At 39.2% G+C, this 14,001-nt stretch overlaps 1 protein-coding gene across 1 annotated transcript; it reads right to left on the minus strand.

Annotated features, from left to right (window-relative positions):
- Positions 1 to 8,352: 8,352 nt before the first annotated feature.
- NEUROD1 (neuronal differentiation 1) lies at positions 8,353 to 12,577 on the minus strand. The gene is made up of 2 exons (XM_045480405.1): positions 12,386 to 12,577; positions 8,353 to 10,737 (listed from the first exon to the last, which is right to left on the minus strand). The coding sequence occupies exon 2, from the start codon at positions 10,724 to 10,726 to the stop codon at positions 9,656 to 9,658; it is 1,071 nt and encodes a 356-aa protein (XP_045336361.1). The 5' UTR covers positions 10,727 to 10,737; positions 12,386 to 12,577; the 3' UTR covers positions 8,353 to 9,655.
- Between the last annotated feature and the right edge of the window lie 1,424 nt (positions 12,578 to 14,001).

A 14,001-nucleotide genomic window follows, 5' to 3' on the forward strand; every position in this document is an offset into this window, starting at 1 on the left:
ATTTTGGTTCTGCCCTTTATACCATTCTTCTTTTTGACAAGAAATTGCCCACGATGACAGCTGAGTCGTTTTTCAGCCTTTTTTTATCCGTAAAAAGTTGGAGGTCAAGAGGCTTCTTTTAATTTTGAAGTGTTAGTCCAAATGTGTATAACTCCTTTAGAAATTTTGTAAGCTTTATGTTGTTCATATATATATGTATATATGATATATGATATTTGTGCATATATATATATAAAAATTCATATTCTATAATATTATACAGGAGCTATTTCCACAAATCTCTTTGATATTAGTCCCTCTATACTTTGGACTCCAAGTCAGAATATCAGGGTATAATTCTTCTAATGTTTTTAGAATTACTTTTTTCTAGGGAAACTGTGTCTTCCAACCATACCTTTGATTGAGGCTTGACCTGAAGACTTATTTAACTAGAAGCAGCCTGAACTTCGTCTTTGATTTGAGGCCACTTCTTGCTCTTCGAATATTTTTTGAGCCAGACTGTCTGTCCTGGGCCTTCTGTAGCTCCTCTGAATTATGCTTGTTTGTCACTTTTTTTTTTTTCAACGTTTATTCATTTTTGGGACAGAGAGAGACAGAGCATGAACGGGGGAGGGGCAGAGAGAGAGGGAGACACAGAATCGGAAACAGGCTCCAGGCTCTGAGCCATCAGCCCAGAGCCTGATGCGGGGCTCGAACTCACGGACCGCGAGATCGTGACCTGGCTGAAGTCGGACGCCTAACCGACTGCGCCACCCAGGCGCCCCTGTTTGTCACTTTTGATAAGACCCTAAAAGAAGCCAAATAACACAATATTCTTCCAAAGAAAAGAAAAGATTAAAAGCAAGATAGCATCCCAGAGTTATATAAACTAAAACTTATGATTAATTGAATACCTTCAGAAGATATCATCAGTAACTGGTATTTTGAGCAATCAAAATAGTCAACTAATGACATGTGTTGCCCTACGCAACTAAGGTTGGAGTGGCTTGAACTCACAAACTATGAGATCATGACCTGAGCTGAGGTCAGTTGCTTAACCGACTGAGCCGCCCAGGTACCCCTATCCTTGGGTTTTAAGCTTACAAGGGGAGTATTGGCTCAGGCCCTAAATAACCTGGAATAGGTAGATAGAACTTTTAGAGGTCATGGCAGTTAAATTCACTTGGACCATATTATTAAAGATATTTTATGTGGGGCACCTGGGTTGCTCAGTTGGTTAAGCGTCCAGCTTCAGCTCAGGTTATGATCTAGCAGTTTGTGGATTGAAGCCCCGCATCAGGCTCTGTGCTGACAGCTCAGAGCCTGGAGCCTGCTTCACATTCTGTGCCTCCTCTTTCTGCCCCTCCCCTGCTTGCAATCGGTCTCTCTCTGTCTCTCAAAAATAAATAAACATTAAAAAAAAGATATTTTATGTAATTTTGCATGTCATAGAATTGTATGTTAAATGTTTGTAAAACAGGGAAAATGTTATATTTTTCTTTTGAGAGGTCCATCTATTAGTATACATGCTGCCCCCACATATAGAATAAATATGGCATTTTTCACATGAAGAATAAATGGCAGTTTGTATTTTTAAATTCTATAAATATAGATATATTTATAAATTCTAGGCTAAGAATTTTAAATAAAATCATCCTTAGATTATTAAGTAGGCCCATTCACACTTCACTAAATCTAGATGTCAGTTTAATAATTCACATGAATAAAAACCGATAAACTTTAACATAATTCAGATGCTTATGAAATAGCTATTATTTGTCAGCTTGTTCAAATATCAAACCTAGTATTAACTGAAATAAGCTAGTAGTTATGTATTGTGTCACTAAAACTTCATGGTAATATTCTCACAAGAATTCAAATGAACTCTCCCATATTTATGCATTTTTAACATGAGTTTATTGTAGACTTTAGCATATGTATTGGCTTCCTAGGATGGCTATACCAAATGACCACAAACTGGGGAGCTTTACAATGACAGAAATGTATTGCTCACAGTTTTGAAGACCAAGGTCCAGAATTAAAGAGTCTGCAGAGTTGGTTCCTTCTTGGGGAGTAAGAGGGAAAATCTGTTTCATGCCGCTCTTCTAGCCCCTGGTGATTGCTGACAATTCTTTCAGATCTTGGTGAATTGATATGTCAGTCCAATCTCTGCCTATATCTCCATTCTCCCTGTGTGTTCTGTCTGCATGTTCCATCCTCTTCTAATAAAGACATCAGTCCTCTTCCTATAACGACCACTTGAATCCAGTACGACCTCATCTTAATTTACATCTTATACATTAGGATGTGTTACTTGGATACTGTTTCCAAATAAGATCACACTCTGAATTTCTGGCTGGACATGAATTTTGGGGAATTGGGATATGGGACTCTCTAACTCAGTACTATATATATGTGTATATGTATATATGTGTATATATGTATGTATATATATATATGTATATACATAACAAATGCATGTTTGTGTATATATACATGTTTATGTATATATATATATAACAAATGCATGCATATTTTATATATATGTGTGTTTTTTTCTTGGAAATATATTTTAAGATAAGTGTGTTATTGTTAATTAGGCAAAAATGAAACCTTGGGAAGCAAAAGATCTCTTTCCTCAATATTTTTAACATGCTAGCCAGAGTAAAGGAAACATTAAAATAGAGTTTCTATAACCAAAAATCTCATGTTGGAATTTAAAAGAATATAATAAGCAGCCTTGCCTCTATTAACTAGGAAATTCTTCCAGTAAAGAAACATTTTGATAAATAACCCTACTTATCTTCTAGTTATAATTTGCATGCATTTGTTACTATTGTTTGCTGTGTATTTAATCATCGTCTGGAGTAAAGCTGATTCAGTTACCTAACAATGACAAGTGATGTTAGCCCAACTCTCCTTTTTAAAATGCTTTATTACCCTCTCTAGTCTTGGATGTGAACATTTCTTGGTCACATACCTGCAACCTACCACAGATTATAAATTTATAATGCCCTACTATGAGGAGACTAGCCCTACCATTGTTAGTGACACCAGCGGTAAGGAATTAACAGTCTCTTAAGCATTGTAATACCCCTTCATTGAAGTCACTGAAAGTGGGGATGATCTTCTAACTGACACATCATTTAGAAAGAACACTAAAGAAATCATAGTGATGTGCTAGGTTTACACAGTGAACATTTTGAAGTAGAAATTATAGGTTAGGTAATTCAGCAGCATTTACCTCAACCAGGAACACACACTGTGTATTAATACGAAGATGTGTATTAATACAATGATTATAAAGAACATTAGCTGTCCTTTCATTTTCAGTGATTTTAAACAAAATCACCTCCCAAGAATACTGATCCTTTGATGTTTCTCGTCCCTGAGCACCTCTCCTAATAATTTATGCGCAGTGCTAAGATGAATACCTGATGTTGCTAAAAACAACCACTCTGTGTTCTTCTTTCATTTGTGTTGTATTGACAAAGACGATTACATTCCCCATAAACTTAACCACTTTTCTGTTCTAACTGATACTTTGAAAGAAGATAAATGTAACAAGTAACTATTGTGATGATACAGTACTCTCTTTTATAGTGTGTATTTCTACTTCCGTGCTATCATCTACCTATGGGTAACCTATTTTACTTTTTATTTGTTGAACGTTACTCAAATTCTCAAACTCATTGCTAGACTACAAAGTACTTATGGGTTAGATTCTGGTCTGCTGTCATCTAAATTCTTCAACGATGGTAAGGAAGTTCGGGACAATTTTATGTAACACCAACAAGAACAAGAACAATTGCTGGAAGAATGATGAACACAAAGGAAAAAGGTAGCATGCAAGCTCTTAAAGAATTTTTTTAAAAAAGCAGGGTCTGGAAAGAGCCTACAACATTTTAGTTCCTCTTTTATTACAGTTCCAAAATCATACTTAACCAATTGATGTTAACAAAAAGAAAGAACTGCCAAATCATGACTTTTACCGTAAAGCGGAGTGGGGGTAGGGCTGTTTGGTGCTAGGTAGTACGAAATTCATTTCAATTGTTCTCTTTTTCTAGAATTAATGCTTATAACTTTCACTGAGTTGAGCATCATTTGTGGTCCTCTCCCATTCTCAACTGACCTGATTTATAACATACGTTTGGCATTAGAGTAGTGTGGTTTGATTTTCTTGTAATGTTAATACGTATGGAGGATCTCCTAGGTCTTCTAAGCACCAGAGAAACAACAAACAAGGGACAAGGCTTCTGTCCTTATGAAGCCCACGTTCTACCAGGAGAGAGATGATTTAACAAAAACAAAACAAATAAGGAAGCAAGATAACATCAGATAAATGCTCTGGAAAAGGGAATGGGCAATATAATTTTGATTTTGGTGAGAGTGAAAGTGGTTGAATACTTCAGCTGGGGATTTGGGGAAGCGGCATTTGCGCTAGAACCTAAATGAAGAAAGGAAACCAGTAATGCAAGGATCTAGGTATCCCAGGTTCCTGCAGTCATTCATCTGTAAAATAAGGCATATGGCTGCTTTGGTTATGAAATGTGTAAATTAATAAAGAGCAGAGAGTACTGACCCAGTAAGCCTGTGAGGCCATCCTCTGTAGATGTGTCTTTAAGACATCAAAGCCTAAAGCAGGGTTAGCTTTTAATCTTGTTAACAGCAAAATGAGTTACCAAGTTGCCTCATCAATGTGAGATAAAATTTATTCTCTTATCTCTACGTGTTATTTTACAAGTGAATCCATCCCTTTGGATTGCTCTATACCTGAGGATCTATAAAAATGATTATTGTCACTCCCCACTTACTTACCTCTATATTAGCAAGGCAAATAGTACAGTAATGTTTCGATGGCCACATCCACATTTAATGTATCTGAAGGCTTAGTCCAGCATTAACATAATACTCTGCATTTTAAGATATTTTAAAATCAGCAATTTAAACAGAAGTCCCCCAGAGGCTGTGGTCTTGTCTTGTCAATGCCACTAGTTTGGTTACCCAGCTAATTCCATCAGAGTCATTGAACCAAGTGTTAGTGTGTGTGAAGAGTCTATGAGTCAATTGCCAGCACAAAATTCTTCCTGACATGGGAAGGCAGATGATCTCAACTTTTCAGTGCATACAGCACAAATTTCTAGTTGAATGGTTCTTGACAATAGTGTCCTCTGAAACATAATGCCTGGCGAGGAGCCAATGATTATGCCACCATACAAATCACTGTGTATCTGACGCCAGAATGCCTCTGTGCAATGGTAGCAACAAGAGTTCTCAGTCCTGGTGTTCCACAAGATGTTATATTGGCTCCTTTATTCTTTATCAGACCCTGGAATTAAAGATTTTATTTAGACAGTTTTTAGGAAATGAATGGTGGAGGGAGATGAAAAGGGAAGAGAGGAGGTCGTAGTGTACTTTAAGAAGAGCTTTACTGTTTTACAATCCCCATTAGGACAAAATCGGCTTATGTTGGAAGCCTAGTTTTATTAACTGTTTAATAGATATTTTCACTTTGAATCTCTTGTTTAATTATAGAACTAAAATAGCTTAGTTCAAACTGTTAGCTAATGATCCATATATCATTTTAGTAATTGCTACCTTCTTTCAGAAATGTATTAATTTTGTAAGAATTATAGACTTTCGAGTGTAAAAACACGGGGAGTTTTTTAAGATTAATACATTAGAACATTTACAATTTGTTTCAAGCGTTACTTTACTGTACCATATTAGAAACCTAAAATTACCAAAATATTCTTAAGATACTATGATCCTTCATTTTAATTTTCATTTAACTGTATTTTTTGGATTAAAAGTAGATAGATCATACTCTATGAATGCAGTTGGTAATGTAAATGAAATCTAAGTTATGCAGTGTTCTATTCAAAAGGAATTATGCACTGGTTAAAATATTTAGCTAAATTTCATTTCCCACTATGAAATTGTCTACTGATTTTAAATACCATTTTTTTTTTTCTGGAAATAACTCTTTAGAACATTTTCACATTAAGTAAGTAGATCTAAGCATCTTATTTGATAGGAATAGTAATTGCCCAAGACGAAGGAACACATAAAACCCTAAATGCTACTCATAACAAGCAATATACAGCAACACTAAAAAACATTTTTTTCCACGAAGCCAAAGTCACCAGTGTTTCTTCTTTTTGGCTGGTTTTACACTTAGTAAAATATTTTCTTTTCTTATAAGCTAGATATAGGCATTAGCCAATTATAAAAACCCGTGTCTCTTTTAAACATTGGTAGCAATTCAAAAAGAAAAGAAAAAGATAATTGAAAAGGTTTCTTGTGGTTTGAAAATGCCTTCCAAATATTCATTAAACATTTAAGTGAGTAAATTTGTAGAATATGTTTCTGACATTGGCACTGGTTCTGTGGTATTTCTCTGATCAGATGGAAGTGCTGTGTGTTATGCAGAGTGCATTCAGTTCATTCATGCATAAACAATATCATTTTCATAAATTAAAACCTCCCCTGCAGAAGGAACATCTGTGCCTGCCTTTGAATAAAAGATGGTGGCATGTGAGTTACTCCTTGACTGACTGAAAGAATCCTTATGTTTTAGAATGAAGTTATATAGGAAAAATTGAAGGGAAAAAAACCCAGCTTACAGTCCGAATTTCTACCTTACATACAAATATATATATATATATATATATATATATATATATATATATATATCTCCACAGTATAGATTTCCTTGCTTGTAGTCTTAAAAGCTGGAATCTTTAAAATGCATTCTCTATTTCTTCTGTTTACTAAGGCAACAGATTTTGGTTTGCATGAAGATGTATAATTTTAATTCTAGGTGAAACTGAGCTGCTGAATAGATCACATCAGATCTGAATGTTCACTTCATGGTCTCCTAGGCTGGAAGGCTGACAATGTTCAGATATCGTATCAGTATTATGTCTCATAAAGTAAGAACAGTGAGAGCAATCCTAGAAGCAACAGCTTGATTTCAAAATAACAACTCTGATTCACTTGGAATGAGATTATTGCATTTTGGATAAAGTTGAGACTAACTTAAAAGTATTTCTGTCATGTGATGAAGGCTGATGGAAAACATGTTAAAATGATATATTTTAAATTGAACTCAAACATTTTTTAATGTTGAAATATTCCTTACTGCTACTGTCACAGCTTGACATAGCCCCATTGGCAATGTTATTAGTATGGCTAATTGTTCCTGTCCATTAGATTACTCACATTTTTCTGGAGCAGTTTGCTAAATGAGGTCAGCTTTCTGGAACCCCTAAATCACCAATGAGAAGGAGATTAAAGGAACAAGCTTGGGAAGAGAGGTAGTCATCCAATGTGGCATCCGAATCAGAGGAGGAACAATGGAGTTACTAATGACAGTAATCAGAGCACCATGGTAGAGCCAGGGCACAAGTGCCAAAATGTTATTCCCTAGGAAGCATTCCTGTCAGTCAGTACATCCAGAGGAAGAGAAATGCCAAACTTTTTTTTTTTTTTTTTTTTTTAGTGGACTTAACAATGGGCAGAGTCATCTGTAAGTTTTTCCACTGAGTTGTATTTAGTGTTCCAAAAAAGGGAAGGGACACAATTGTATCATCCTATAATATATTATACTACAAATAGTATGTTCTTGAACACAAATAACTTACTATCATTTTCTCCTGGAAAAAAAAATTTTGAAATCATCACAAGATGTTCATTAAAAAATTACAAAGTGCCACTTCTTCTTGGATTCTTTAAATTAATTAAATCATTTCCTCCTGGCATTTTCTAAAGGTATTTAACTTTCTTTTGGGTTATTACTGGTTTGCAACCCAGTACTATATTGCATGCTGCTATTGTATAGTGCTGGTTTGCAAAGTGCAATGGTACTGTGATAGTACTGATTTTCAATTCAGTTCGGGAAAATATACAGATAGTAAAGCACTAAGAAAATGGTAAAGTTTTCTTATGTATTTTTAAATATATAGACAAACTAAGTTAGGGCGCTTGTTTGCGTCTCCTTGTTATAATTAACTAAATACCCCTTCTTAAAAAATAGGAAAAATCAAAATACAATCATTTAAAAGAATAAAACCCAAAAAGCTAAAAGTGAAGATACTTAAAACAAAGAAAAATGAAAACCCAACTGTTTGTCTCTCCACCCCACCCCTCAGCCTCATATTCCATGTAATGAAATATGAGTTGGTTCTTTCATTATCTACAAAAGCTGGTGACTCCCTAAACAAGATCAACAGACTGGAGACTATGCTAAAGTAAACTTTTATTTTATTCTACAAATAGCATTTAGTTTTAATTCAGTGAATAAAGCATCTATGATGCTTAGGAATTATTTATACTTTAAAAAATCACTTTAAGAAGGAATGCAACAATTGGTCAGATTTTCAATACTAGTTTATTGCAACTGGATGAGTGTTTTCTAAATTGTGCATTACACCATAATATACAGGATTACAAACAAGATTACAGTACAGATCGATTCCAGTGGTACCAGTATCACATCTCAAACAGCACTTATTCTGGACTGCATTTTACATGCAATAGCTATTGTTCTAATTATGAATTAAATGGTTTGAATTTATTTAAGCTACTGTACTAATTGACTACAATAGGTATAAATCCCAACATTAACAACCTGATTAGATTTAGGCTCAGATTTATTACATGAATATATGACAAACCACCATTTGTGTGACTATGTATAAAATCATGCATTTATATTTTCTGGAAACATCAATAGCTTCAGATTCTTTGTAAAATCATGGAATGCAAAGGAGTAAAAGACTAAAAATAAACAGTGCAAATTGTATGTGATAGTCAAGCAGCTTTTGATTTAAAGAAGGGTATGTTGGCATTTGTTTATAATATGTATATACAAGCTTGTGCAAGTAATGTATTGAATTGATATGTTTTGATAGGGACTAAATCTCTTTTTTTCATCCTCTTAAGAGTTGTGGATCTGGTTTTTGTTTTAAGGAGAAGGAAAGACTTTAAAGTGAAATGAATTGCTCAAATTGTGCAATTTTTTTTTTTTTTTTTTTTACAATTAGAGAGGAAAGAAGTGCTAAGGCAACACAATAACTTTCTAAGCACTTTTCTGCTGGTTTAAATTAGTTAAATTATTTTGTATAAATTAGATATAATTCTACCTTTCTGATATGTATAAAAATTGATGAAGCTGCATGGTTTTAAAATAGGAAATCCACATTATAAAAAGTCATTAAAAATTCTGTACAAAATCACAACAAAATAATTCAGCATGGGAAAGGTAACAAGTAGTAAAATGTTGGTTGAAAAATATATATTTATATATATTTTAATTGGCCCGTTACTAGTTTAAAAATTGCATAGATCCTAATTATTGCTTGTGATTTTGTTATCCCGATCAGATAATTAATATGATCTGAAAACAGCTACACCAAATTTGTGGTGTTTTTTTTTTTAACCATATTACTTTTTTAAAATAGAAGAGCTATAGAAAATAATACATAAGGTGAACAGGAACTTTGATCCCCTGTTTCTTCCAAAGGCAGTAACGACAATAAATACATATATCACTTGAAGCTTGGAGTATTTGCACTTTGCAGCAATAGTACCCAAAGGGCTGCCTTTTGTAAACACCACAGTCACTGTAAGCACAGTGGGTACGTTTCCCGGGGATGGTGAAACTGACGTGCCTCTAATCGTGAAAGATGGCATTGAGCTGGGCACTCATGACTCGCTCATGATGTGAATGGCTATCAAAAGACATGATATTGTCTATAGGGATCTCGCAGCGAGGGGCAGCGGCGCCCGAGAAGATTGATCCGTGGCTTTGGGCCCCTGCCAAGGTCGCTGCAGGATAGTGCATGGTAAAGGCATAATTTTTCTCAAACTCGGCGGACGGTTCGTGTTTGAAGGAGAAGTTGCCATTGATACTGAGCGGCGGGCTGAGGGGTCCGTCAAAGGAAGGGCTGGTGCAATCAGTCAGGGGGCTTTCAAAGAAGGGCTCCAGAGCAGCGCTGTAGGCGTGCGGCGGTGGCTTAACGTGGAAGACATGGGAGCTGTCCATGGTACCATAGGGCGGGCTGGGCAGCCCCGGCGACTGGTAAGAGTAGGGGTGCACAGGGAAGGAAGCGCTGGCGGTAGGCAGGTGCGGAGGCATGTCCTGGTTCTGCTCAGGCAGAAAAGTCCGAGGATTAAGCTGCAGGCAGCCGGCAACCAGGTTGGTGGTGGGCTGAGATAAGCCCTTGCAGAGAGTCTGTACGAAGGAGACCAGATCAGGGCTTTTGCCCGAACGCAGGATCTCCGACAGAGCCCAGATGTAGTTCTTGGCCAGGCGCAGCGTCTCGATTTTGGACAGCTTCTGCGTCTTGGAATAGCAGGGCACCACCTTGCGCAGGTTGTCCAGAGCCGCGTTTAGCCCGTGCATGCGGTTCCGCTCCCGGGCGTTGGCCTTCATGCGCCTTAGCTTAAAACGCTCCAGGCGTGCCTTGGTCATCTTCTTCTTTTTGGGGCCCCGTCTCTTGGGCTTTTGATCGTCGTCCTCCTCTTCCTCTTCTTCCTCCTCTTCCAGATCTTCGTCTTCGTCCTCCTCCTCTCCCCCGTTCCTAAGTGAGTCCTCTTCCGCGTTCATGGCTTCGAGGTCGTCCTCCTTCTTGTCTGCCTCGTGCTCCTCGTCCTGAGAACTGAGACATTCGTCTGTCCAGCTGGGAGGACCCTGGGGCTGAGGCTCCCCCATCAGCCCGCTCTCGCTGTAAGATTTGGTCATGTTTCAATTTCCTACATTCAACAGGGGGGGGGGGAGAGGAACAGAAAGAAAAGGAGAAAAATGCTACATTTACGAACTACCTGTGCCTTCAGCTACCACTCACTACCTAACTTTATAGAAATCCATGTGAAGAGAATTACCAGCTCATTACAAAATGGATGCCCCTAAGGAAAAGTTAAATGGCTTGTTTTATAATGGCGTGTGTGTGCCCCACTGGCATACAGGAGACAGGGCAGGGCTGGAGGTGGGGGAGAGAGTAAATATATGTGTATGTGCACTCCTGTGTGTATGTTTTCTAATGATTGGCAAAAGTGTGTTTATGGTGATTATGTAGCAGGATGATATGCACGAAAAGGAGCAAACGTTTCACTACTTCATGGTTATCTGCATGAGTTCAAAGTCACAATCCACACACAAAAAATGATGACTTTGAAAATTGCAATTCTGTTTGTTCTCTTCTCTTCCCTGGCTTCTTGGCACTTAGCGATTACAGTTAAGAGACATTACGTAATTTACTCACGGTGGCAGTGATTTTTAAGACGATTATACTAACCGGAGATTGAAGAGCAAATTCATGGTGGAGAAAAAGTAGTTTCCATCAAATTATTTCACCATCAACGAAACATTTGGCAACAAAAGTGGGCAGGGGTCTTGCATGCCACCCTCGCCTTTCTTTTCTCGCCTCCCAACACTACCCCTCTGCTGAATTTCCACCTTGTACAAAAGCACTAGCTATATGGCCAGGGCTGGGGGCACCGCACAGAGCACCCTTCCATGCGCTTGGGATCAGGTGCGGAAGGCTCTTCTCTAATAAACAGCCCATTGAAATAGCTGCCCGCTCTTTATTGGGGCTTTTCAAAGTTCGTCTCAAACCTCTTTTTAAAAGATTGGGTAATTATAATGGTCAGCGATTGGCAATAGTGAAGTTGCGCTTCTAATAAAGAAAATAAAAAGCCTTTAGTGAGACAACTGAATTTCTGGCTTCTGCAGTGGCTGCTAGGGACTTGGCTGCCTCTGGAGCAGTAACAGGTAGCAGGAGTTGGTTCCTCTCCCTTTCTCCACCTTTTTTCACTTTCTCAACTAAACTATCTCTCAACGCAATTATTTCTCAGGATGTGTGTGCCAAGGTATCCATGTCCCTTTTATGCACTGAAAAAATAACTTGGCACTTCCAATGCGCACAAAATACATGCACACAAAACACATCTGGTAACAAGGGCTTTTCTTTTTTTCTTTTTACTTATTGGAAGAAGTGAGAAAGTGAAGTAGTTATTTGCTTTCAGGACTTTGAAATCACTACTAGCAAATAATCAGAGTTACTGTGCGTTATTTTTTTTTTAATTCAAAATAGCTCCTATAATTTCCCTTCAAAACCAAAACACTAACACATTTTTTTCTCTTTTTCTTTTCTTTCTTTCTTTTTTTTTTTTTTTTTTTTTTTTTTTTTTTTTTTTTTTTTTTTTTTAAGAAAGCCTGCGGTGGGTATTTGAGTAAGGCAAGTCGAAATGTGTTAGTACTTGCGGGCAATCAAGGGAAGGAATGCCCGCTTCAATACACATACACGCGCTCGCAAACGCACACATTCAGAATATGTGTAGGTACATCCGGTCTTCAATTACTGCTTTTATTCCCAAACAAAAACGAAAGGGTTGTAATTACCTGCAGTTGTTAGTAGGTCCTGAGTGATGGTCTCATAACCCTGGGGCCTCCGGATGCCGTGCCTTCTGCGTGGGGCGAATTCCTCGTGTCCCCGCCGCGCGGGCGCTCAGGTTATATAGCCGGGTTGGTGATGCTGAGCGCAGGCGGGGCCCGGGAGCCGAGCGGCTAGCAGGTCCCTGCGTCCCGCGTCTGCGCACGCGTCCAGGCTGAGCGCTCTCTTCCGCCCGCCCCTTCAGCCTCGCTCCTCTCCCACCCTCCTCCAACTCCAGCTCCCCTCTCCCCCACCCCTACCCCCGCCCCATCTCCTTCCTCCCCGGCATGCGCCATATGGTCTTCCCGGTCCAGCCAGGAGCCGGGAACCACGTGACCTGCCCATTTGTATGCCGCGGAGCGCTCCATTCCGGCCCCTTTGTGGCCAGAAGAAAGTGGCCCATCTGTCGCCAGTTAGAGACTCCGCGGACCTGTTTTTACCCGCAGGAGAGATTAACCCTTTCAGGCGGCAGAAGGGAGAGGGGGCAAGGGGGGGAGGGGAATTGAGGGAAGGGAGCGGGAAAGCTAACGTAGATTGGGTTTAGATCGGAGTGAGTGGCCTGCGTAGGGGCGGAAAGTAGGGCGGAGGTGAAAGAGGCGGAAGCCTGGAGACTGAGGTGCTCAGTGAAGCGTCCTGACTCCGTAGGATGCCGCGCCCAGACATTGGCTTTCTGAGCACCAAGACTTTCTGCCCTCTCTGAGTTGTCCATCTCTTGGTTTCCCCCGCTTGGCAGACGCTTTGCTTATTGGCGCCAAAGGGTGGCTTCTCCTCTTCTCCATCAAACCCTTAAGAAAACGTACGCCATATAAAAACGGCCTAATCTGTGCACTCGGCTTTGATGCTAGTCCTCTAGCCCCTTTACCTGGATCACTCACTCCCAGCCTCTACAGTACCTGTCACTCTACCTCACCATACATGCAACCTGGCGTGCCCTCACCTTCAGCTGCCTCTGTCCCTGGAGACCCCTCAACACATCAACCTCCCTCCCCACAGAGGTCCTTGTCCTCGGCGCAAGCTAGTCCACGCTCTCAGGCCTTGGCTCCTTTGGCCTTAGAGCTCTCGATGTGAAAGCTGGGGTATTCCTCTGATGCTTGGATTCTGCCTTTTAACCAAGGCCATTGGATTGTTGCAAAGGATGCCCTCATCCGATGCCTCTTGTTCCGTGCCACAGGCTGGCACTCCCCACTCTTAGGCCTGTAAATAGGTACTTGGTTCAGACAAGCCTTTTCAATGGGAGGATGCAATGGGCCTCTGTTAAATATTTCTTCTCTCTCTTCTTTTTGGAAAGGGTTAATGGCCATGACTCCTCCAGACCTCAAAGACTCTGACTTGATGAGTCTTCACCTCCACCTTGCATGTCAGGCAAAGACCAGAGATTCCAGACGAATTCTGAAGGAGCCATATTTGTGTTTAAATGGCGATTCTTTATTTACTCGTTCCCACCAAGGCATGTTTTAGAATCATACATTATATATTACATCTTTTCCATTCCTTCGCCACCAGCTTCATCTCTAATCCTCCCTTAACTAAACCCCTATCCCTCCCAGACCTGTAGCCCCCTGAAATGAATTTGTCGAACTTGGAT

Source organism: Leopardus geoffroyi, chromosome C1 (genome assembly GCF_018350155.1).
Source record: "Leopardus geoffroyi isolate Oge1 chromosome C1, O.geoffroyi_Oge1_pat1.0, whole genome shotgun sequence".
In the NCBI taxonomy this organism is placed as follows: Eukaryota; Metazoa; Chordata; class Mammalia; order Carnivora; family Felidae; genus Leopardus; species Leopardus geoffroyi.